This window comes from Emys orbicularis, chromosome 4 (genome assembly GCF_028017835.1).
Source record: "Emys orbicularis isolate rEmyOrb1 chromosome 4, rEmyOrb1.hap1, whole genome shotgun sequence".
Classification (NCBI taxonomy): domain Eukaryota; kingdom Metazoa; phylum Chordata; order Testudines; family Emydidae; genus Emys; species Emys orbicularis.
Window position 1 is genome coordinate 30,737,461 of NC_088686.1, and position 26,751 is coordinate 30,764,211.

The 26,751-nt window shown below is 41.3% G+C and overlaps 2 protein-coding genes across 2 annotated transcripts; one reads left to right on the forward strand and one right to left on the reverse strand.

Moving 5' to 3' along the window:
* Nucleotides 1-326: 326 nt before the first annotated feature.
* On the reverse strand, nucleotides 327-21,766 carry UBR7 (ubiquitin protein ligase E3 component n-recognin 7). Its single transcript, XM_065403183.1, has 11 exons — nucleotides 21,602-21,766; nucleotides 19,204-19,337; nucleotides 18,099-18,159; nucleotides 17,837-17,932; nucleotides 13,897-13,950; nucleotides 12,398-12,503; nucleotides 9,245-9,432; nucleotides 8,436-8,567; nucleotides 7,871-8,033; nucleotides 3,103-3,164; nucleotides 327-1,883 (listed from the first exon to the last, which is right to left on the reverse strand). Exons 1-11 carry the CDS (start codon nucleotides 21,764-21,766, stop codon nucleotides 1,791-1,793), a joined length of 1,254 nt encoding a protein of 417 aa, XP_065259255.1. The 3' UTR covers nucleotides 327-1,790.
* A 422-nt stretch (nucleotides 21,767-22,188) lies between these two features.
* On the forward strand, nucleotides 22,189-25,370 carry LOC135878056 (EKC/KEOPS complex subunit GON7-like). The gene is made up of 2 exons (XM_065403619.1): nucleotides 22,189-22,399; nucleotides 24,149-25,370. The coding sequence occupies exons 1-2, from the start codon at nucleotides 22,189-22,191 to the stop codon at nucleotides 24,256-24,258; spliced, it is 321 nt and encodes a 106-aa protein (XP_065259691.1). The 3' UTR covers nucleotides 24,259-25,370.
* The last annotated feature ends 1,381 nt before the right edge of the window (nucleotides 25,371-26,751 follow it).

Consider the following 26,751-nt stretch of genomic DNA (forward strand, 5'->3'; position numbering starts at 1 on the left):
TTGGGCAAAGTCTGAAGTTGCTATTTAAAAACCAAGTACACTTACTTGATGCTGTTACCTTCTGGGCTTAGTGACTGCTTGAGTAGGATTGGTTGAGGTACCTAGTTCCTTTCCAATCAGCTGTTTATCTTCCTTCCTGGTGTCCTTGCCTCTAGTTTCTTTGTACAGTGGAAGTCTCATGACCGTATACAGGAACTTGGCTAAAAACATATACACACCCACAGCCTTATTCCTGGGTTGAAAGATTTACTGTTCGGACTGGATGCACAAAGCCTAAACTGCACAACAGTAATTCTAAAAGCAACCATGACATGCAGATTGTCTGAACAATAATTTTATTTAAATTTTACAGAATCATTTTTGGAGTAGAACTGCATATCTAACTCCAGTAACAATTTCTACAAAAAGAGCATATACAGTACCCAGAAACATAGTTTTAAAAGCAACTTGTCATATCTGCATAAAACAAACCAATTAACTGAGTATCTATTTCTGACAAAACTAGGTTTTGCAAAGTGAGGCAGTCAAACAAAATAATGGGAAGAATAGTAAAGGACAAGTTTAAAAACAAAAAGCAATATGGTTGATGTAAAAGCAGACTCTGGGGAAAATACAAGCCCTTCAAGTACTATACATATCAACTGGTAGTTTAAGATTAACCAATGTAAAAATTTTCTCAAGAATCTCAATTGTGGGTTTTAAACTAACATGTAAGTTCTGATATTTAAGTTTTGTTTTAAGGACTTCAGCTGTAGATTTGAGTCTTATGTCCAATAACTACCACAGTGGTTCCAAAAAGGTCACAAGTTTATACGGCAGCAAATAGGTTTTAAAATGTTACGTTAACGTATTCCTTTCTGTAACATTTAAAAACTAGAGCAGCTTAAGATAGGTCAGTTTTTAAAACCCCCAAAAGCTTAGGTTGTAACCTACTAGTATCATTCCCTTTACATTCTAGTGAGAGGATAAAACTGACAGCCATTCTATTAATTTGAGATGTGACTGTACAATGAAACATGAACCAAGTTTTTCTAAAAAAAAGTAATAAAAATGCCATAGGCTGTTGCTGGAAGGCCAGTCCATGATTCCTTAATCTCCTCCTACCCAGAAAATACACTTCCACAGCAACACCAGAGTTAGTCTGTGCAAGTACAATGCAATTTAAGTTCACATAATAACCCTACTTTTAAGCTGTGATTCTCCTCTAAGGTTTAAACATACCGTAACATTTAGAGAATTATGCCCATCAGTCTGGTTAAACATTCCAGGTGAATAAGAACCCTCTGCCTTTGTATTGTAAACTTATGATAGTACCACTACACTAGAAGAGTTAGTATGGAAGTATTCAGACCAACAAAGCAACACTATACAATGTAGATTTATTCCCAATACAGAACGTTTTCTGCCCCCATCTTTAGTATGGTATATAGCTACACGTACTAAAATGAAACAGGTCAAAGGATAAAAAGGACACGAAGTGGCACAAAAGTTGTTTTAACAAGGACCAATTCACTCCCTCTGAAACAAAACCAACTTTTGACAACTTAAGTATACCGACACTGTCTGAAATCTGCATGATAAGTTGCTCTGCAATGCACCTGTAACGAAGTTAGATATATGTATAAGCTACAAAAGTAAGAGAAGTATTTTATGGAACAGAGTGAATGAGCAGAGTTGGAGGAGGCCTCTTGGAAAGCAGGATTTAGGGAAAGAGGTCAAATATTAGCTTCTATTTACTGAAGGATGGATTGGATTTTCCATTTGTCCTTATGAGTCAAAGCCTTTTCAGTCTAACTGCAGTAGTACTGCATCCTATTTGTCCGTCTTCTCTTGCGTGACTGAAATTCTTCAAAGAATTGCTGAATGTCCTCTCTTTTAACAACCTGATAATAAAATGAAACCCAAGTTGTGACAAACTAGTACAATAAAATACATATCTGGAAAAAGGACCACCTAACAGACAAGAACTACATGAGAGAAGTTTCTCAGGACAGTATTTGTAACACACACAAAACACACTGCATCACCAGCAGTATCAAGGAATCCAACTTGTTAAGAACAATGGTCCTGACCTACCCCGTGCAAAAGCATAAATTCCACAATAAAAGCACGTGAACTCCCACCCTGAATGGCAAAAAGAGCAGCCCCAAGGGAAAGGAAGGAAAATATTAGAAAAGTATAAAATGCTTGTCCAGCTCTTATGAACTATCAGGAACTCTAATTACAAAGTGAAATAAGGTGAGTGAGAATCTTTTATTAGAACAACTTCTGTTAGTGAAACAGACAAGCTTTCACATTTACACAGTAAGCTCAAGTTTCTCTCTTTCGCTAACAGAAGTAGGTGCAATAAAAGAGATTACCTCACTCACCTTTACTCTCAAATATCCTGGGATTAACATTGTTACAGCAACACTACAAACAAAAATGAAAGATGTCAGTAGGACTGTAGTGGGTTGAAGACTGCATAATTGCATACACAATGCCTGTATTTCAGCCAAGTTAGGAACAGAACCAAAAATGGTACCAAAATGTCTCAGCTGAGGTAGTTTTTGGGGGGGGGGGGAAAAACTCATGGCTCTGAAGGTACAAAGGAAGTTTAAGGTGTAAATTCTAGTGCTGACTGACAATGGGATGTGAATGCCTTGGATAAAGTATGATTGAATAGATCAAGTGTGGTAGTAACCTGTTCTTGCTCTTTTAAGAAATGTTAGAGAGGCTGATAAAGGACAAAAAATATGTTTATGCAAAAAGTCTCAGATTAAAAATTCAACTAATTTATTTTGTTTATAAACTGCACTCATCAATACTTTAATATGCTAATAATGGGTTTTTACAGAACAGAAGAGCCTAAAGATAAACAGACATTATGTGCACAATTACAAAGAGCCCAAGCAGTCTCTCAACAAACCTTTCCTTTACTTACAGCACATGCATTTTCTCAACTCTTAGTCAAAAATGGAGGTGACATTTCTACTTCATTCTCCTATTTCCCCCTCCCCACGCCCCAAAAAAACTATGGAAATTTTAACCTGTCATAAAATAAGTATTTTTTAAAAAAATTTGAGATTTTTTTCTAGAAAACACTGTTTAGTTTTAGCTTACTGTTCCTTCATCTGCAAATCGCCTGAGATAGTCAGTCAGTTCTGTCTTTAGGTCGTTGTATTCTGGAAGAAAAAAATGGAAAAAACCCTCAACTGTCTGCTTCAATGATTGCTTGCTATCTCCTCTTGATAACTAGTAACTGACTAGACTTGCTTCAGTAAATGGATTTCAAGTTTGGATTATAAATTAATGAAGAGCTGTGGGAAGGCTTTATCCTAAGGTGGTTCTTAAATCTGTGTGTCCTCCTACTCAATAACTTCACTTTGAACAGAAGTTGCTAACTGTTAGAGCTGTGAGCAATGGTGGCTTGTGACTTTGACAGGAGAAGCACAAATCACAATAGTTATATCCACCCCCACCCACTGAATAATAATGGCTATAATAAGATTAAATACACAGAAACGATCATTCTCAATTAATCAGTTTGCAGAGAAAGAAAAAGAAGAGTACTTCCAAATAAACAAGACAGTTGGGACATTTTCATATTATTTTACATGCTGGCTTATTAAAGTCCTAAACGTAACTTGACATTGTTCAGCTAATCTCATATCTCTGCTATGAGCATTTTCATGCATTCAAATAGCCTGCAGTCATCACTATGTCACTATAATAGAATCCCATCAACTAAAAAAAAACAAAGGCAACATTAGCACTTTAAACAACACAACTTAGAAAACTGCTTTAAAAAAAGGTTTTATAATCAATTGGCAAATCAGAACCTGACAATCACATATTATTTAGTGGACTATTTGCTATAAAAATACAGTATCAAAAAGTCATTCAAAAAATTTCATGTCATAGCAAGAAACTGACATCCATTAAGTGACGTAAGCTTACCTTATTCATATGGTGAAGATCAATCAGTCTCTTTTTTTTGAAGCAAAGCTGTGCAATAACAACATCGTACCAGGTCGGTTGCTTCTCCAGGAAAGAGAACAGTTCTTTTTCAATGGATATTGTGGCCAGTGCACTGAGACAACCCTGATCCACTGTGCTCAAGTATGTCTTGATGCGTTTAAGGCAAGAAAAGCTTCTTTTCACACTCACTGTTGTTGCTGGTATAGTGGCAACTAAGCAAAAAAAGCGGTACACTTCCTTAAGCACTTCACAGAGCCCAGTTTAATTGATTAAGCGCAGCCCGTCGCTAACAGAACGATTCTGAAACTGCTCATCTTTGAAGATGACACCAAACTCATTCTTGAGATGATCTAAATCAAAGTAGCTGCCATAAGAATTGGAGAGTGAGGTAAAAGCATCTGTGGGGAACTGTTTCCTGAAAGCTGGAAATCTTGATGAGTCCGACAGCTCAATGAAGTGGAGGGCCTTTATGTCTACAAACCTGAGAGACAGCTGCAGAATGATGTTATCAATGATTTCATTGTATAGTTGTAAATACATTTTCTGACCATCTTCAGAGGATCCATCTTCCAAATCCAGCCTACATTTTTTTGGAGGTGAAGGTAAGTCAGTGAGGGTAGTGGCTGCAGAATTAAACACTTCTTTGAACTCCTCTTCTTTATGCAGATCACCAATCCTTGTGATTGTTAACTGAACTTGCAAATTGCAGTAAGCTACATCAACAGCCTTTTTCTGAAGAACATCACTGAGAATGTCAGTGATGCTGAAGATGTTACCGTAGGAGTATGCCAAGAAAAGAAACTGGAAGTCGTTTAGTTTTGTAAGGTATCCGTATCCTATGGCTTGTCGCCCAGATTCTCCATCCCAATCACTGGCATTGACAATCTCCTGAAATACTTTGCAAAGTTTCTCTCTTTCCGAGACAATAGCATGTAGGACTCTGCTCTTGTATATCCATCGAACTGCACAGAGGGAAGGTATCCTTTGGCCCACAATTCGATCCAGCAGTGCACTGTGTTTGCTCGAGCGTGTAAAAAATGTGGAGAAGCCTTCCAAGGTTGCAAAAAAGCCACGGGTTTCTTTAATACACTGCGCACCTTGCTGGAGAACTAAATCTAATTTGTGGGCAAAACCATGCACAAACAGAGCTTGTGGAGCCTCTTTTTTAATTAGGGCTTGCAGACCTCCCAGCTCACCAGTAATCACTACAGTGCCATCATATGAATGAGACACAAGTTTTCTTTTGTAGTTGTATTTTAACAGCACTGAATCCAGAACCTGCTTCAAAGCAACTGCAGTTCGATCTGCACTGACATTTTTAAAACCCATGAACCGCTCCTGTGTTTGCCCCTTCTTGTCCACGTAGCGTAACACAAGTGAAAGCTGGCTTAGATGAAACAACTGACATTTCTCACTTATCTCGCAAACAAAAAAGCTGCACTCTTCAATCTCAGTCAATGTAGGATATTATTTCTTCAGCCACACATTCGATCAATTTGTTTTGAATGTTCTTTGATAGGTCAGAAAAAATTGATGCATTTTTTTGCCAATAAACATTCAATCTCTTGTCATGATGAAAAAAATAATCAAAAAGTTTCCTGTAATTACCCTGATTGAGAGATTGTTCCGTCTCATAACAGTAATGGAATGCAAGTTCTTGACGAGATAAAACAACTGAAATATCAATTAGTCGCTTCAAAATCTCTCTGTTCTTCCTGACTTTCTTGTTGTGCTCTAAGATAGCAAGGTGCCTTTGCTCACTAAGCAACACATCTACAGGAGTGCTTGCCTGCTCTAAGCGTTTCAAGGAAACTTCATTTTTTATGTGATCTTGTGATGAGCTGTGTATAGATGTGCTTCGTGACACATTTTTCCAGTCACAGTAACCTTCATTAGCCCACATGTTTTTTTTTTAGTTGAAAGAAGCAAACAGGGCCAACAATATAATCTGTTACTCATAGCGCTGCCTGTTAGCCATTTATGGACTTTGTACCAAGATGTCTGAAATTGACGCGTTCTTTTCCCGTCTTTCTTCAAGACCTCCAGTGCTGGTGTTATTCTGCCTTCCTTAATGATTGAACATCTCTCTTCTTGAAATCTTAATTAAAATCTAGTTTTTCTCAGGTCACACACAATGTCATTTTCTACAGAAGCCATTACTGAAAATTTTAAAAACGCAAATTCCAAACATATGTCACCAAGTTCAGAACTGGCCTCAACTGCTACAATCCTGCCATGGCCTCAAACAGTGGTTACCATAGCAACACCTTTATAAACTGACTTCTTGGTGTGGTAAATTGCCATGGTAACAAGGCAGCTTCTTGAGGCACTATTAGCTTTACCGAGATTTGAGCCTCATGCAGCATTACATTCTTCTAACTTTTTGGCATTGCGTTTCACTACTGGACAGTGAGTTGTGACAGATTTAAATCAAATCACAAGCACTTCTTGTGGAATTATATTAACTTTTTAATATATATGCTTAACTGTCTGTAAATCTATATTTATCAATTCGATAAACACTATGGAAAACATCGTGCAGCTCTTAGAAATTCTTGGTTAGGCTGTGCCTCACTTGCCTAGGCTGACAAGCTGGCTGTGCGGAAAGCAAAGTGCTATCAACACTAAATGAGACGGTTCAGAGAACATGGGATACAGATTCCAGTTCTAGCACTTGGCAAGACTTCAGCTCAGTCCACTGTTTCCTTACCAGATTCACAATGTACCTCCCCACAGCAAGTTACATAAAGCAATCCGTACCTTTCTGAATGAGAATTAACTGAGCAAGAATCAAGCAATTTGTTCTGCTCTTGTAAATTTTAAAACTAACACACTGATTTTTAGGAGCAACCAAGCATGGACACACACTCTGACAACACCCCTGCGCCTGACATCACTGACAGATGCTTCCTACATAAGGGAATTCCCCTGTGCCTAGACCAACCAGCTTAAATAGGTATTTTAAGGACAAAATAAACCTGAGAATCAAGCCCTATGAATAAATTAATACATCAGTACTAGCTGTTCTTTATATGTGAAGTGAGCTTCATTTGTTCAAACCCTCAAGGGTTTAATTAGCTTAAGTTCACTGGAGCGGAGCAGAACAGATTCTGCTGAGTTACAATACAGTCACACTGGCACATTGTGTTCTTCAGAAAAGTGGCAAGAGCATGAGTTGATACAATTGATAAAGTCTTCCATGGAAGAGCCCTAATTGATGACTGAGGACTCTGGCTTATTGGCCCAGAAATGCTCAAACATGTCAGATATAGTGCAGCCTCTTGTTGAGGGACTAGTGCACCATTTTTCAAGTACCTCCATCTTCATGTCTATAGACACTGGAACAGAGTTTGGGTATACTCCACAGACCAGGAACAGAACACTGTCAGGAAATTCCATCTGCCCTGAAGCTGACGATTCCCCCGCCCCACAAATAATGCATATAAGAAGCAAACTAAACTAAAATTAAGTGAGTGCTTGACTTCCTCATTCAGTCCCATGCTTTTCACTGTCACCCTTCCCTGCCTATTATCTACTTATGACAGCTGTGCAGGGCAGGGAAATTGTATTTGTGCTGTTGATGCTATATATACATAATCTATGAACTCAGAAAACTAAGCTAGCTAATACGAACATGTCAACTTTCGAGAAGGAATTACCACTGCCGATCTGCTGAATTAGAAAACAAGCAGAAGTTTCTACAAAATCTGCTTCCTTAATATAAATAGTAACAATTAACAACAGGCTGAAGACAAAAACGTTCAAGGTTTCCTACAGAAATGTTTCTGGAGGTTAGTTAAACAGTCTCTTATAAGCTGCTTTTTAAGTAAGAGGTCTATTACATAGCTCCTTTAGGTAAGATATATATTTAAAATGCTATGCTGAATTCCCAAAATGAAATTATATTTACCACAGATGAGTTCTACTTGCTGGACTCTGTTCATGCTATTAAGCGTGTCCATTAAAGGATCTCTTCTGTCTGTTTCCTGGTCACTTGTACCTTTATTCTCATAGGCCAAGACAGTGTCACATTCATCAATCAGGAATTGGACATCCAGTTCTGAATACATTTTCTGAAGAGTAAAAGTAAAAGTTATTTTCCAGCTTACAAACTTTACAGACCATTTGCCAACCTTTCAAGACCTCTCCCAAAGAAATGACATTTATCACATTATTTTATATCAGCAAGTATTTCAGCCACTTCTTGTGAATGCTTCCAGAACTGTGCTTACTTTAGACAGTAGGTAAATAAATACAAAATGTTCACAGGCTATTATATACTATTAATACTGAAGATGAGAAAGTCATCAGATAAGACCCACACTTGTTTCCTTAGGTTAGTGGAATGTTTTCCAGTAGCTATTTACATTCAGAACAAGGAAGTTTTAAAAATTGTATTATGTATTGACTTCTCTCAGTAGAGTCTTCAAGGAGCTAATGTAAATGTTAGCCCAGAAAACAAAATGTATACATACTAAACAGTCTTTGCATGTGCACAATTTACTCCGCCAGTTAGATGGCCAAAAGGTGGCAGTATCCTTCTTCAGAGACTGCTTGGTCTGGAGTTCTCGCAGCTTACACACCGGTTCATCGCTTTTTGTAACTGTCTGAATTAAAATGAAACAAGTCAGTATTTTTCACTTCTATTCTATTTCAAAGGGGGTTAATTTAGGGGTTTTTTCCAGTTTGTCCTTTTCTCAGCTACAATACTGGTCCCTGCTTTGATTTTTTTTTTTTTAAAAGCTCCCTAATGCGTGTTCAGAGTAAAGTTTGAATTAGGACACTGCTGTATACCCAGGAGAATCAGCTAAAACTGCTAAAAGGCATCATACGCTAAATTAATTGATTATCCTTCTTACAAATCAACATCAGAGTCAATGCAAAAGCAATAAAGGGCTCAGAAATTAGATCTGAGCTAGCCTGATGGCACAGTTGCAGTGGGTGGTACTTCCATATTAGCAAACAAATTTAGAAGTGATCTCAGGCTGATCAAGCAACAAAAGGGGTGACATAAAAAGAGGAATGGAAGATCTTTGCTGAGCATACTGTATTCCTCGTCTACTGGCTGATCAATTGACGCATTTCACATCAGTAGTTACTGGCATGTCTACTGCAGTGGAGGTTGTGCTGGGATAATTACACAAACTTTGAGTAGTATTTAAGTAGATGAAGTATTGATAGGGAGCATGAAATGTATGTTTCCCATTCACAGAACCAAAAGAGGAGCTTTGCACACACTAAGCAGAGAGGGAACATAAAACATTAAGAAAAATGTGCAGTTTACCTCTGGACATTTAGAGCCAGAACTAGTAGATGGCTCATTATACTGCTCTACTTGCTCTTCCTCCTTGATCTTCCCTTGGTGATCTCCTCCACTTTCCTTTTTGATTTCTCTGTTCTGTTCTTCAGTTTCTTTGACATTCAGCACAATCCTTTCATCGTCAAGTGAGGTCACTTTGGTCACAGTAGGAACTAGAAAATGTATATCCATAACTAACATAAGCTTGCCAGTCAAAGAAAGCAGTTTCAGAATTTCTTTTGACACTGTAATGTCATACAAGTGCTCAAACTGCACTGTACACTTCAATAAAAACAAGGATATATTCTAGAGTCGTCTGGGGACACCATGATCTCATTAAACAACAACACAATTACTTAATCTTTTATCATAGCTTCCTCATACCCCCCACGCCTCCTCCTGCAAAAATAGTGTTACAGAACAAGTCACAGTAAGTTTATTTTTATTAACTGAAAGACTGATTTCAACTGATTAACTGCGTTGTGCCTTCCCACTTCCAAAGCAGAAAAGAAAACCCTCATTGTTTTTTCATCCTGACAGCCTAGTTTACTGGAAAATAATGGCGAAAATGGGGGGGGGGGGGGAGAAATACCATGACCTCACAGAGTGCTGAACACCCCTAGGATGCTAGTCTTCCTTTGGGTTTTTGAAATTCATTGGTATTTAAAAAAGATTGGATGGTAGCCAGGTACTTTCTCTAATCTTATTTTAGTATATTTTATTCCCAATATACCCTTGAAACTAATTTTTTCAGACAGATAGAAGAAACCGAGAACAATATGTTTAATTTATTATAAAATACATTTTTAGAATGTTTACAGAGGTCTTCGAGACAAACAAAAGGAACAATATTCTGTGTGGACGATGCAACAGTCTCCCAATTTTAGAGGCTTCTCAAAAAAGACTGGTTTAAATAATAATTTCTCCATATATATATATATATATATATATATATGTGTAATTATGAATCAATTACAAATAAAATTAAGCAAACATACATAAGCATGTCACTCTCAAGCCCTGGAAAACTCTGTGGCAGATGCTCTCAAATTTAGGAGCGTGAAACACATGACTGCTGCTCCTTAAGAGCACTGTTTCTCCCTCACTCAGTTCGCTTGTCACCAGGACAGCTGAAATTGTCAACATAACTTTTTAGAGTGAGTGAATATTAACCCAAGCGATCAAACATTTCACTGAGCGCATGTGCTACAGAATTTGCTCCTTATTTCTTAGTTATTTTACCAGAGAAAAGCCTCGGTCATCTCTTTTCAAAGCAATCCTGGTGGATATAAAAATGGATAGACCTCCACTAGCTTCCTTCATGATTTAGTGAAGCAATCTCAGCACCACAATGCTAGAGCATATTGTATAACTATGCTATGTGGGTTCCCCGTATATAACAGGTTTACTTCTTTGACGTGTAATTAAGCGTATGCTCCATGCCATACCTATTCTAAGAAAAAGCATTGTCATGTATTTATACTACAAGACGATTCCATGTATGACATCTTTGTACATCAACCCCTTAAACACATCCTGAGGAGCCAACTTTTTATGACCTAACAGGTCATAATCAGCAATTGATATAATCAACCATTTGGAAACAAGCACCTTCAGCCAGCCACCTGCTGTGGAGCAAAGCAATCTAACGTAAGAACAGCTATACTGGGTCAGACCAAAGGTCCATCTAGCCCAGTATCCTGTCTTCCGACAATGGCCAATGCCGGATGCCCCAGAGGAAATGAACAGAACAGGTAATCATCAAGTGATCCATTCCCGGTCGTGCCCAAAGGGAAGATGATTCCCTTTCTTTCTAGCTCCTACATTATTTCTAATCCCGAAGAGAAGAATGTGCAGCAAAGAACACTAGGACTACTGTATTTATTTTGATTAGACAACTGGAGAGTTGTTTTCCCTAAGAAAGATCACATCCCAAATAGAGCAAAGGGGAACTCTCCATATCCATTTGATGCACAGTCACCCTTCAGGGTCCATTCAGTGTTACTCCAACAACAACTCTCCCACAACCTCTGTTTCCCTATACCTCCCCCCAGTGTTGTAATGTCTTTTCAGTAGTTCTGATTTAGCCTAGAATGTAAACTCCTAGGGGCAAGTATTTATGCAATATTTGTCATAAATGATTCCCTTTCTTTCTAGCTCCTACATTATTTCTAATCCCGAAGAGAAGAATGTGCAGCAAAGAACACTAGGACTACTGTATTTATTTTGATTAGACAACTGGAGAGTTGTTTTCCCTAAGAAAGATCACATCCCAAATAGAGCAAAGGGGAACTCTCCATATCCATTTGATGCACAGTCACCCTTCAGGGTCCATTCAGTGTTACTCCAACAACAACTCTCCCACAACCTCTGTTTCCCTATACCTCCCCCCAGTGTTGTAATGTCTTTTCAGTAGTTCTGATTTAGCCTAGAATGTAAACTCCTAGGGGCAAGTATTTATGCAATATTTGTCATAAATACCTACACTTAAACTACTTTCAAAACTAAAAAAAATAAGATTTCATGAAACTTAAGAATTAGGCCTTCCTTTTTTTATAAAGCACAAAACCTAAAGTTGCCACATAAGCTACTTTATTGCCTGAGGTTTTTGTCTAAGTAAAAAGAACAGGAGTACTTGTGGCACCTTAGAGACTAACAAATTTATTTGAGCATAAGCTTTCGTGGGCTACAGCCCACTTCATTGGATGCATAGAATGGAACACACAGAAAGAGGATATTTATACATACAGAGAACATGAAAAGGTGGGAGTAGCCATACCATTGATTGGCCTCTTACAGTTGGTATGGCTACTCCCACCTTTTCATGTTCTCTGTATGTATAAATATCCTCTTTCTGTGTGTTCCATTCTATGCATCCAATGAAGTGGGCTGTAGCCCACGAAAGCTTATGCTCAAATAAATTTGTTAGTCTCTAAGGTGCCACAAGTACTCCTGTTCTTTTTGTGGATACAGACTAACACGGCTGCTACTCTGAAACTTTGTCTAAGTAGTAACACAATTTCTTCAGCCCTGTCAGCAAATATCTGTCTTCCACTTGGATAGGCTTACCTGAGTTAAATCAGCTATGTTTGGGAGGTTTATAGAATAGAAATATTAGTACAGCTCTCCTAATTTTACCTGCTAACTGTGAAGTATACGCCCAAAGGAAAGCACAGCAATTCATGCAGGCCTGGCATACCATCTCATGGAAGTCCCCGCTCTCAGGGGGAACTGCCCCAAGGTGCTATCAAGAAGAAATAGGAACATATGACAGAGACACATTAGTTGCAAATTAATGGATTCTGCAGTGTTTTTTTCTCTAGGTTTAGTGGCAGAAAAACAAGCATCATGCCCACCTCTTCCCTCATGTTTTCAGAATTCCCATTAGCAGTGTATTATCCCCAGTTTGTCCTCCATACCCAGCATCCATACTGCTAGAGAATGAGAGAGGACCAATCAAATTTAAGGAATGTATCCAGATTATTAACCTCTCTAAGTCTGGACTCTATCAGCCAAGAGAACAGGAATACTTATGGATATTTCCAAACCTCGTCTATCCTAATAGGACAGCTACCACACACTGCAGTTTTAAATAGCCCTCTTACTTAGTAATCTGAGATTCTCTCCTTGCTGAACAAGTTTTATAAAACATTTTATCCTTCTTCAGCTTCAGTATGGGACCAATGTGAAAAGAGTTAGATACAAAATCTAAACTGTCTTCAAACAAACTGGTGAGAAACATCAAGATGATTAAAATAAATTGCCTCCATTTTCTTTTGACAAATTTGACCAATTTTTATAGTTAAAGCTAGAATATTCATCAAAAATACTTAATATCTAATACAAACATTTAGGAAAAAATAATCCTATAATTTCTCTGAATCAGAAAGTCTATAATTAATGAAAGGTATACTATACCAACAATATTCCTATTTCATGTCTTTGTTCCAGGACTTTAGCCATTCTACTTGCTTCTGTCTGGTTGGAATTTCACAATCTGCCCTTAGCGACATGATGAGCTGAACCCCCAACCCTGCATAAAGCAGGTGATTTTCAAAGGAAACAATGTGACCTAGGCATCCAACTCCCATTTCCTTTCAATGGTAATTGGGTGCCTTCCCCATTTGCCTTGAAAAATCTTCCCTAAAGTTCCTAATCAGGCACTGACTGTGCAGTTTGTTCCCTCCTACCCAAAATAAATATGGCTCTCAGTTAATGTCCCATCAAATGAGCTGCCATTCACCACAGATCATGATACAGTTGATAATGGTGTGCTCAATAACCTTCTTCTCCAATTCCAATGGGAAACGCTATCATTCAGAACAGTCTTCCATAAAACATTAAAGTTTTAGATGTCTATAGTCACTTATTAGGACTAGTATATACATTAAGAGCAACCTTGAATAAAGTAGAGGTCCTCTCCATTTGGGGTACTAGTTCATTATGAGGACTGCCAGCATGAAAGAATAAAGATTTAGGGTTTTTTGTACAGCCTGAAAAGAGCTAATCTGAAAACTCTTGCCCTGGTTCTCAAAAGATCCCTACCTACCTTTCCAAGTAAGATTTTCCCTAAGGAAAACACTAATTTTAGCCTATTTCCAGGCAAGATGACAATTTTCTTAAATACATATCCTTACCCTTCCATGGAACCAGTCTTCACAAACTATGCATTGGATCATTTCATCTGGGATCTACAAGAATGGTTATATTATTAGCAATAATATCAACCTTCAGAGTTTCTCACAGGCCTTTAAGTGCCGTGTATTCTAAACAATATACAAGTGAATCACTTTCCACAGTGAGACACTTAAATTGCATGGCCATTATAAATATTTACCGCCTCACCAGCCAAAGTTTTGAAGCACTTGTAATTTGTTATATTCTGGCTAGAGATTCCCAATTGTCTAACAAGATTATTGTTCCATTAGCGCCAGATATGCTCTCTGTGACATTCTGCACCCCAAATTTACCATTGTGATGTAATTATGATATGCTTTGTACAAAGTATGCCTTGAAAGGTATCATTCTAAAAGTCTTGATCTGCTAAACATTAATATCTCATTGGATTGTATGTGCTATCATTATATATGAAGTTAAGAAGTTTTGCTATTTATGTGTTACTCAAAGATGTGAAGTTAGAAAAACTCACAACTAGCCTTTCAGGTACAACAATGAAGAAGCTAGACAGTGCTAATGGCCAATCAACAAAGACAATGGAAGATTTTATCCTCACCTGTGGACTCTTCAGTCAGCTATGGGCAATGACGCATCGGGAGCATGCAAAGGCTTATGACACTGAACTCCATTTTGGTACCAGTACTTTTCTATGAACTGGGTTGGGAACCTGACTTGGAACAAGAGTTTCCCGCCATATGGAAAAACTATATAACTATATATCGGGTTTGCAGTAGGAGAGCTAGACCTGCTTATTCAACTTTAGAATTCTGTCAAACATAATACAAGACAATTTGGTTTATTATTAAAACGTTGTTTTTAAATAATCCATTTACCCGTTCATTATAAAGTGCTAAATGCCCTAAAACTTGGCAGAGTTGATGTTGTACTGTACTTCAAAATTATAATGTTTGTCATATTAATTTATACATTCATATGGGTCTAACAAGAAACCAGATATGTTTTTCTGCATTTGCTATTTTGGTATTGCCTATTCCCAAGATGCCCTCTGTGAGAAGAATTCACTATTTCTTATACAATTATATTGTAGTAATATTTCATATTATTCAAAAATACAGAATATTTAGCAAAATATTATAAACACATTGTAACTTTCCTTACCCATTGAAGAGGTGAGAGACAGACAAGTTATAATCCAATATTTTGAAGAGAAAAAAAACCCCTGAAATGTTATGTGCCAGTCGAGTAAAGTGGTGAATTTTAATTCAGATATGACTGCTTCATAATGTACAATACCAGTGCTGGGAACTTTAATATGGGATGTTTTTTATCATTCACTTCTTAGAGACTGTACTTTGTTACTTAATAATCGGAGGGGTATTTTATTATTATTTTGAATTTTCAGGTGAACAAATACAGAGTTGCGACATGATAAGAAAATAATTGGAAATCCAAGATTAATGCACAAACTGACTCACTGTATTGAGGGAACTGCCCAGCATTAATTTATCAGGATGTGGGGGTAAAACGAAGCATGATTTTATCTGTTGATGGGGGACTGGCCCTTCATTTAAGTTTTTGAATAGGGAAACAGCATTAATTTATTGCCCGTCTTCCTTGTCTATCTTCAAGGCAAAACACACTGTACTCTTAAAACACTGTGCAAATGCAGACTACTATATAAAATGATTAACAAAAAGTAACACAGCAGGTAAGTTCTCTCTATTAAGATGGGTTTCAGAGTAGCAGCCGTGTTAGTCTGTATCCGCAAAAAGAACAGGAGTACTTGTGGCACCTTAGAGACTAACAAATTTATTAGAGCATAAGCTTTCGTGGGCTACAGCCCACTTCTTCGGATGCATATAGAGTGAAACATATATTGAGGAGATATATATACACACATACAGAGAGCATGAACAGGTGGGAGTTGTCTTACCAACTCTGAGAGGCCAATTAAGTAAGAGAAAAAAAACTTTTGAAGTGATAATCAAGATAGCCCAGTACAGACAGTTTGATAAGAAGTGTGAGAATACTTACAAGGGGAGATAGATTCAATGTTTGTAATGGCTCAGCCATTCCCAGTCCTTATTCAATCCTGAGTTGATTGTGTCTAGTTTGCATATCAATTCCAGTCTCTCGTTGGAGTCTGTTTTTGAAGTTTTTCTGTTGTAAGATAGCCACCCGCAGGTCTGTCATTGAATGGCCAGACAGGTTAAAGTGTTCTCCCACTGGTTTTTGAGTATTATGATTCCCGATGTCAGATTTGTGTCCATTAATTCTTTTGCGTAGAGACTGTCCGGTTTGGCCAATTTACATTCATAGGGCCTAATCACATCAGCCATACCATCAGGGGCTCGTTCACCTGCACATCTACCAATGTGATATATGCCATCATGTGCCAGCAATGCCCCTCTGCCATGTGCAATGCCGGACAGTCTCTACGCAAAAGAATTAATGGACACAAATCAGACATCAGGAATCATAATACTCAAAAACCAGTGGGAGAACACTTTAACCTGTCTGGCCATTCAATGACAGACCTGCGGGTGGCTATCTTACAACAGAAAAACTTCAAAAACAGACTCCAACGAGAGTCTGGAATTGATATGCAAACTAGACACAATCAACTCAGGATTGAATAAGGACTGGGAATGGCTGAGCCATTACAAACATTGTAATCATTGTAATTATCTCCCCTTGTAAGTATTCTCACACTTCTTATCAAACTGTCTGTACTGGGCTATCTTGATTATCACTTCAAAAGTTTTTTTTCTCTTACTTAATTGGCCTCTCAGAGTTGGTAAGACAACTCCCACCTGTTCATGCTCTCTGTATGTGTGTATATATATCTCCTCAATATATGGTTCACTCTATATGCATCCGAAGAAGTGGGCTGTAGCCCACGAAAGCTTACGCTCTAATAAATTTGTTAGTCTCTAAGGTGCCACAAGTACTCCTGTTCTTTCTATTAAGATGGAGTCCATTCTATGGAAGAATTTGAGGATCATAGTTCTACATAAGAACGGCCATACTGGGTCAGACCAAAGATCCATCTAGCCTAGTATCCTGTCTTCTGACAATGGCCAATGCCAGGTGCCCCAGAGGGAATGAACAGAACAGGTAATCATCAAGTGATCCATTCCCTATCGCTCATTCACAGCTTCTGGCAATCAGAGGCTAAGGACACCCATCCCTGCCCATGCTGGCTAATAGCCATTGATGGACCTGTCCTCCAGGAATGTATCTAGTTCTATTTTGAACCCTGTTATAGTCTTGACCTTCACAACATCCTCTGGTAGAGTTCCACAGGTTGACTGTGTGTTGTGTGAAGAAATACTTCCTTTTGTTTGTTTTAAACCTTCTGCCTATTAATTTCATTTGGTGACCCCTAGTTCTCGTGTTATGAGTAAATAACACTACCTTATTTACTTTCTTCACACCAGTCATGATTTTATAGACCTCAATAATATCCCCCCTTAGTCGTCTCTTTTCCAAGCTGAAAAGTCCCAGTCTTATTAATTGCCCCTCATATGGAAGCCGTTCCATATCCCAATAATTTTTGTTGCCCTTTTCTGAACCTTTTCCAATTCCAATATATCTTTTTTGAGATGGGGCAACCACATCTGCACGCAGTATTCAAGATGTGGGCATACCATGAATTTATACAGAGGCAATATGATATTTTCTGTCTTCTTATCTATCCCTTTCTCAAATTCCCAACATTCTGTTCGCTTTTTTGAGTGGATGTTTTCAGAGAACTATCCACAGTGACTCCAAGATCTCTTTCTTGAGTGGTAACAGCTAATTTAGACCCCATCATTTTTATGTATAGTTGGGATTATGTTTTCCAATGTGCATTACTTTGCATTTATCAACATTCTATGTAGAAAAAAAGTCTGTGCACTTTATCCATAGTATTATTACTGATTGTGCATTTCTTACCTCATCTTCAGGATCAGGATACGGTCTTTTACAAACACAGTATAATCCATAGAAGTTGTGATTATACTTATTGCCTGAATTCACTTTTCCCTTTTCCTAGAAGGGAAATAGGATATATGTTTTAATGTACAAACTGGTGAAAAAACCATGAACATTTATTGAGAGATTGTATAACCTGAAGACAATTCTCGTCCTATTCAAACTTCCTAAGAAATGATCCACATGCTATCTTGACAATATAAAGATTAGTGTCTAAACTTACTGGAAATAGCTTGCACTGCAAATTTTTGAATTTGCTGTTTCCACAGTCACAGCGGAAGTTTCTGGAAAGAAAGAGACATAATAGTTCAGATTGTTTATGCTGTCTTAAAATAATGTCTCATTCTTATAAGTGCTCCTTATTTAGAACCATGAAATGCTCTCACAAGCTATTTAAACAAAAACATATGTGAAAATTGGCTAGACTGTCCTGAAGCCATACCATCTCATGCTGTGATCCTGTCAGATCTCAGCTCAGCAGTGTTGAGTTACATCAGTATTTGGTTGGGAAACCTCAATGGAAGATCTAATTGTTGCTGCTGTAACTACTCACATGCATAAAGGCAAGCACATGTTTTAGTGTTTGCAAGACTGGGGCCTAAGTTAGTTGGATGTCATGAGAGCCTGTGCTACTGGAGATACTGTCTTTTGGATGAGATATACAACTGAACTCCTTCCCACTTACGATCATTCAAGATCACACTGAAATGTTTGAATTAACAGAGGTATTAGTTGGGGTGCTCTGGGAAAATTCTCCTTTGGGCAATTCATCTGCCTACCAAAGATTCAGTTTCAATATATTCTGATGATAATCTTCACTTAATATATTCAAATATTTTTCTTCATTTAACCTACATGGTTGGGTAGTAGTGCTGTGCTTTGTTGAACAGCCATTACATTCTACCCCAGAGGTGGCTGCATGCCAATGATTAGCACTGTGCACACTACGTATTTTACTTGATTCAGATGGATGTGTTGGGCCGTAATATTTAGAAAGTTCTTTACAATGAATACAAGTGCTTATAAAACATGTGAGCAAGAATACTTAATAATTTAACAGAGGAGCACAATCTGTACTTCCTCCAAACCCATGTAGTAATTGTTTTAATGAAAGGACCCAAATGTACTGTGTACTTCTTCAGTGCCATTTCTGCCTCTGCAATCAACAATCGTTTTCCACATCACAGATTAACATCTCTAAGAAGATGGGCACTTAGCATAAAGGCACATACTACTTTTTGGTGTGATGCTTTACTTCTTCACAATACGACACAGAAAAAGAAGTGTCTCAGAAATTACTCTATCTCCCTTCTCTAAAAAAGCTTTACCTTTTTGTATATAGTTCAAATAACTTGTGCGTGCCATGACATTCATAACTGCAGGCTAAACAGATTCCTGCTGGTTCTTCTCCTGGTGGGGTGCAAGTACTGCAGGCATACAAGGCTTGTCTTTTTACAGCACCCTACAAAGACAAGATAAATGACTACAGAGATGCAAAAATAATTGAAGGGAGATAATTTGCTGTTGAAGTGAAGTAGTAAATGCAGTTTGTGTCAGAAGAACTGGATTTAAGACATGGGTGGGCAAACTCTTTGGCCTGAGGGCCACAACGGGGTGGGGAAATTGTATGCAGGACCATGAATGTAGGGCTGGGGCAGGGGGCTGGGGTGCGGGAGGCAGTGTAGGATGTGGGATGGGGTGCGATGTGCAGGAAGAGGCTCAGGGCAAGGGGCTGGGGCAGAGGAGGGGTGCATAAGGAGGCTCAGAGAAGGGGGTTGGGGTGCAGGAGGGGGTGCACAGTGTGGGAAGGGGCTCAGGGCAGTGGTGCAGGGAGGGGTGCGGAGTGCGGCGGGGGATCTGGGCAGGGAGTTGGGGTGCAGGAGGGGTGCGGTATTCGGCAGATGCTCTGGGCAGGGGGTTGGGGTGCAGGAGGGGTGCGGGGTGCAGCGGGGGCTCTTGGCAGGGGTTTGGGGTGCAGGATGGGTGCGGGGTGCAGCGGGGGCTCTTGGCAGGGGTTTGGGGTGCAGGATGGGTGCGGTGTGCGGCGGGGGCTCTGGGCAGGGGTTTGGGGTGCAGGAGGGGTGCAGTGTGCGGCAGGGGGCTCAGGACAGGGGGTTGGGGTGCAGGAGGGGTGCGGCGGGGGCTCAGGCGCAAAATGGGTGTGGGGTGTGTCAGGGGAATCAGGGCAAGGGTTGGGGTGCAGGAGAGGTGCAGGGTGCAGCAGGGAGTTTAAGGCTGGGGGTTGGGGTGCAGAAGTGGTTCGGGGTGTGGGCTCGGGCCTGTCACCGCTTACCTGAAGCGGCTCAGCACGCTGCCCTCCCCTGTGGGTACCTCCCTCAAAGCTCCCACTGGCCGCAATTCCCCATTCCCGGCCAATGAGAGCTGCGGGGGGCAGTACCAGCAGGTGAGGGCAGCACGCGGAGCCGTCTGCCCCACCCCCACCCCCCCGGGGCCTCAGTGACGTGGTGCTGGTCGCTTCCGGGAGCGGCATGGGGCCCGTAGCCCCACGAGGGTGGCAATCCCGCGGGCCATATCCAAACCCCTGAGGAGCCGTATCCAGCCCGCAAGCCGGATCCAAAGCCCTGAGGGGCCGGATCCGGCCCGCGGGCCGTACTTTGCCCACCCCTGATTTAGGGAGCAAGTTAGTGTTTGGGGGGCAAGCTGGCACTGGGTGCAAAAACAACAAGGCATTTAGTTAGTGCATTCACAAAGTTGCCAAGTGCCTTCTTGTAGTCTAAAATGCTGACCTATGAATAGCTCTTTAAAAGGGGATAGACTAGGATAAATGCAATGAGGATGTGAATATATGTTTCCTGAACCTGGAAATGCAATTTTTTTTTCAAGACAAAGCTCTTGCAATACGCGAGACGCACCCTGAGCCACACCAGGGTTTGCTTCTCATGAACCAAGCCTTGTACTTGAATAAATAGGAAGTGGGATAATTTGTTGAAAGAACGAAGAGTACTTGTGGCACCTTAGAGACTAACAAATTTATGTGGGCATAAGCTTTCGTGGGCTAAAACCCACTTCATCGGATGCATGCATGCATGCATGGAAAGGAAACTATGGGTTAAGCGAGTTCAGAGCTAGGCAAAATGCTGTGGACACCAAGTCCTCTACCCACAGAGCAGGCAGAGGCCCCAACTTTGTCTCCCACCAATGACCATCACATAACAGTTGCCGACGACTACATTTTGTCTGATGGGGTAAACTCTTGAACTGGATGTTGTGGGGCCCCACTATCAGCCTGCAAACCATGCGTGGGAGAGAGAAAGAGCACAGAAAAGGACCCTATCAAAGACAGGGTATCCCAAAATACAAGGATGTTGGACCTCTCCCTCTACCCCAGAGGGACCATCTCCGCAGTCCAGCCTTGCCACTGAGCTTGCCACAAAGGGGGCACCGAGTGCATGGCAGAGGGGGAGGCCAAGCACCGCCCCGAGTGGCACTTGTCGGGTTCTGGCTCAATCAGGACCCCACCTAGGGACTCCTGAAGAAAATCAAAGACTAAGACTCACCCCAACCCTGCCCCGCGACAGCCCCACCACACACACCCCGCTGGCTCCCTCGCCCCACCCCCCCAACTTGCCCCGTCCCGGGGAGCCGCTCCCAGTGCACCTGCCTTGGCTCCAAGTCCGGCCCCCGCCGTTTCTTCTCCGCCTGCAGGAGGCTCCCACCCACCCCTCCGCAGCCTCCCGGCCCCGAGCCTCTCGCCCGCCCCCTCACCTGGGAGTAGCTGCAGCGCTCGTGATCGCTCCCACCCAGCACCGCCCGCGCCTCCTTCTCGAGCTCCTCGTTCTCCGCCAGCACGTCAGCCAGGGAGACCACGGGCTCCTCCGGGGCCCCCGCGCAGCCGCCAGCGGGCTCAGCGCCCCCGGCCGCAGCCTCCATCGCGGGATCCGACCGAGGCAGACACGGCACAAGGCGGGAAACGAGACCCAACGCTGGGGGGCGCCACCACAACGGAAGCGGAACTGCCAACACACCACGTGACGCGCGAGACCGCAAAACAAGGGTTCAGCGCGTGACACGGGCAGACGGGGCACATAGCAACAAGTCACAAAGGGTGGGGCGGGGCTGCTCAGTACCACGTGACGGAGGAGTAGTCACATGACGAGGCAGGTGGCGGTCAGACAGTTCGCGCATAGTGGCCCCGCGAGAGTTGCTGCGCGCGCGCGGTTCGGCTGCCGGGGTGAGTTTGGAGGGGGCCGTTGCCTCGTGGGCGCCGAGGGCTTCCGGGTTAGGGCGCGTAGGACGGATTCTGATTGGGCAGCTGTGCTGCCGGTCTCTGCCCCTCAGGCCGGGCTGCGGGGATGGAGCTGCGGGCGCAGCTGACCGGGCGCGACGGGCAGAAGTGGCCGCTTCGCGTGCGCTGCCAGCCCGAGACCGGCGCCGGCGGGGAGCTCCGGGGGCTGCTGCGCGGCCTGTCCCAGCTGCAGGAGCAGGTCTCGGCGCTGCTCGCGCCCCTAGTGGAGCAAGAGAGCGGGGGGCTCGCGGGGGCGGGGACCGCCGCCGGGCCGCGGGGTGAGTGACGCGCGGGGGCCTGCGGAGCGGAGCGGCTGGAATCGGGGGCGGGGCTGAGTGGACCAGGGGTGGCGAACTTTTTGGCCACTACTGGGTATGGAAATTGTACCTTGGGCCATGAATGGTGATGAAATTAACAATTCGTGTTCAAACAGGGACAACATAAATTTGTTTCAAAATCAACACTATTACAATAATTCTGTTAGAAAATTACATTACTGGGCTGTTTGTTGATTTTTACCAGACAATTTTGTTCCTGTCTGAACACAAATTGAATGTTAGCCTGGATTTGTCGGGCATCAGCTTTCAGTCATTGAACTCATTGAAACAACAAGGAGTCTGGTGGCACCTTAAAGACTAACAGATTTATTTGGGCATAAGCTTTCGTGGGTAAAAACCTCACTTCTTCAGATGCACCTGAAGAAGTGAGGTTTTTACCCACGAAAGCTTATGCCCAAATAAATCTGTTAGTCTTTAAGGTGCCACCAGACTCCTTGTTGTTTTTGTAGATACAGACTAACATGGCTACCCCCTGATACTTGAACTCATTGAGATTCACCAGCCCCCTGATCTCAGAAATCTCCTCCCATGTAACTCCCAACAGCCCACAATCCAGTTGGCTCTGGCTGCCAGGAAAGTCACCTAAGCCAAAAAGTAGCAGGTACCTGGGCTTGCACGTTCCAGGCTCTAATGGCTTTTGAGGTGCATTTGGGTTGTGCAGCCAGAGTAACATGCGTGTCCTCACGCCCGTAACGCAGGAGTGCTGGGCAGCTGGAGTGGGGCAAGCCCCCGACCCCGCTCCCTGGCTGGAGTGCCGGGCGGGCGGAGCCGGGCAGTTGAGCTCAAGGAGCAGATTAAAAGGTCTGACGAGCTGGATGCGGCCCACGGGCCATAGTTTGCCCCACACACACACCCCGCTGCTCTGGGCGGTAGCTGGGCAGGGCATTGGTGCGGAGGGAAGGGGCTGCATGACAAAGCACAAGCGCTCATGTGTCATCCGGATCAATTGGCCACGAGACTGCTGGAGTCACCCATATGAGCCCTGCCCCGTTGCTCCACCATCGCGCCGAGTGTGTGCGGGGCAAATGACAGCCCCCATTTGGCTTCCTGGGGGTAGAGACATGGATCGGAGGCAGATGTGTGTAACTGCACGGCATCCTCCATTGACTCAGACCTCGGGTTCTTAGCCCACATGTTCAGGGGTTGCCAGTCCACCGGCCTTCTCTCCCCTTGCTACATAGGAAGGTGCCTGGTGGGGTGATGAGGGTGCTGATCTAGAAAGGGTGGAGAATCACTCACGTAGATCATACAGTTCCAATAGAAAACCCAGTAAACCTGTTGAACATTTTGCATAGGAGTCGTTTCTAGAGGGTCAGAGCTGTCACAATCCCTCTGCCTTAGGGGATAGAAACATAACATTGAGACTTGCGGTGCCCTTTCCCAATAACAAAAGCAGGTCTTGTGGGCTTTTGTCTGTACCCTACACATAGTGTCAGTGCAGAATCACACAACAAAATGGTAGGGACTAGCAGATAAAGAATGTGAAGGATTCATAAATAAACAACTTTGAATTACATGGTTTCATAGGGGGTGGAAAAAGCATGTTTCAGCCACAACTTTTGCTCCAGGTAGGCACCTGGAAAAAGAGAGTTTCTCTGTCCTCTAATCCATCCAGTTTCTTTCCTTGGGAAATGGATTTGTGAGTATTTTTTGTATATGTGGTATTAATTTGTATTGTAATTTTAAAAGGTGATGTTGGGGAGGAAGAGGAGGAGGAGGAAGATGAAGAAAACAACACTGATGTCAAAACATGTGTGGCTGGACCGCCTTTAAAACGGACAAAAAGTCAGCACTCCTGACTATTGCTTTAAAAGCTATTTAATTTTTTAAAAAAGACTTTTCTGCTGTTGCAAATGTCAGTGTTTATATTGCATTGTTGTACCTCTGACAGAAACTATTTTTGGAAACTAGACAACTACATTTGTGTTCCTTTTGGTTAAGTTTTAGAAGGAAAATGCCTTTTTTCCCCCTGGTATTTAACATTACTAATAAAAAAAAAAAACCTGACAAAAAGAGAGTAAGGTGTTATATAGTAGATTCTCTTACATGGAAAGAAATTAATTCTTAAATGTTTGGGAGGAAGAAATTATGAATTGCCAGTGTCAAGAGGAGTCTTTGTTTGCAGATGTCTCTTTACTAATCTGGCCACTAAAGTTTGTGGTTTTGAATCTTTTAAAAGTCAATATTATTTTGTACTGCTTCTGGGCTCCCTGTATTTTTCCTGCCACTCTTAAAATAGAGTAAGTTACAGTGTAAAAAAAAAAAAAAAAAGAAAAAGCAAGTTACTCTGTTGAAATATTAAACTACAAGAAACAAACTAGCAATTTTATATGAGTGCTATTGATAGGGGACTGTATAAAATAACCAGTATTCCAGACCTGCTTAAATAAATTAGCAAGGAAGTAGTTATTTACAAAAAAAATGTTGATCAGCTTTACAAGAAGCCTAAAAGATCTGTTTATGGTGTTGGGTCTCAGATACATTTGTGTTTAACATGTGGCTTTGGGTGCCACCATAATTCAAATAATAAATAAATACAAAATGTGCCATAATTTGAAAAGGGCACTAAAATACAGTGTTAAACCAATAAATGCAAGAAATTGTCAGAGTGGTGTCAGTTATGTAACACCAACAGTGTCTTATCTATCTTAAAAAACAAAACAAAAAAACCATAACCTACCTCACAGCAATGTTGTAAGGATGAATTGGGTTATAAAACACCCTGGAAGTGCTAAGTATTGTATAAAAATTTGTCTTTATTTAGATATGGGCATTAAGTATAGTAAGCATTGTCAGTTTTGCGGTTCACTCGGTTGACAATGTGTCTGATCTGTTAATTAGTTTTGTGTGGTTTAGCCATTATATCAGATATGAATAAGACAAAGAAATAAACTGCTTTTATAGGACCCTCATTGTGAACCATTCATTACTTCACTGTAGCCAGCACCGAAAGTTTGTGTATTCATTAGTGAATCTTATCTGTCTAAGGGTTTTGCCTTGCCACCCATCATTACAGTGTTTTAAGTGCCTTCCAGAAAAAACAATTTGGGAGTACCAAAGTCCCTGGTGGACTTTACGTCTCTGTCTCACTTCCCTTTTTGGGTTATAGAGACACTGCATGAGTAGGGTTTTCTTCGTTTATTATTTTTGGTTGTTGCTGGTGTATTGTTCTAGTTATGATGGAAAAGCTTCAATCTGTTAGTATCTATACATACTGCCATGCAATAATTGCTAGTGATTACTGCTCTTGATTGGCTTATTACACATATGAAGTGTGCATGCAGTCAGTGTGTGCTAAAACAACCTGTCATTGTTACCTCATCTTGATGTCCCACTCCCCTCCACCAGCTTGTTTTTCACTCACCTGCTAAATCTTGTGCAGTGAGCTCTGTGCAGGTGGAGCTCTGCCCACGAAGTTCCTTATTCAAGTAAAAAGGGGGGCTTTGCAGGCACAGTGGTCTGCCTGCACAGAGCAGCTTTGGGTTGAGCATTGGCCTGCTAAGCCTAGGGTTGTGAGTTCAATCCTTAAGGGGGCCATTTAGGGAACTGAGACTGGGGATTGGTCTTGCTTTGAGCAGGGAGTTGGACTAGATGACCTCTTGAGGTCCCTTCCAAACCCTGATATTCTATGATCTAGGCCTTTAGATTATAAATCCTTTTGGAACAGGGCCTAACACAATGGAGTCCTGACCTGGTTGATTGTATCACCATCTAATATACATAAAATACACAACTGCAATAATCAGGTTGTAACATTAATCTTACAGGAATTAAGTTTACAATTGCATCTGCAACTCTACCTTCATATGGTGTTATTAGACATCTGCTGTAGTCTGTTCAGTTTGAATTGCACTGAGCAATTAATGAGACACTTGCATTGCATGCACAAAAGAACAATGCATTTACTGTGTAAACCTGAAATTTTACTAGCACACAATTGTAAAACAATTCATCATCTTTTTGCATATAAATTTGTTTGGCAGTCTGTTTCTGATTTAAAAAGGGAGGGTTTGGTAAGTGCTGCGAGAGTGACAGAACATAAAGATGTTCACATTCTACACAAGAGTTACATTGGATATCCTCCATGTAAATCCAAGTGTCCTGCTACACGGTATCTGACAAGGAGAATATAGTTGCAAGGTAGTGACTTTATTGAGTGAAGGCCTGGGACAAGAGATAACAAATGCAACAGTGAACTCTGGTCTCATGTTATGCTGCAGATGATTAGCACTAGGCAAGACATCAAAATATATGTATATTTAAACTGATTCTAAATAAAGTTTTAGAATAAT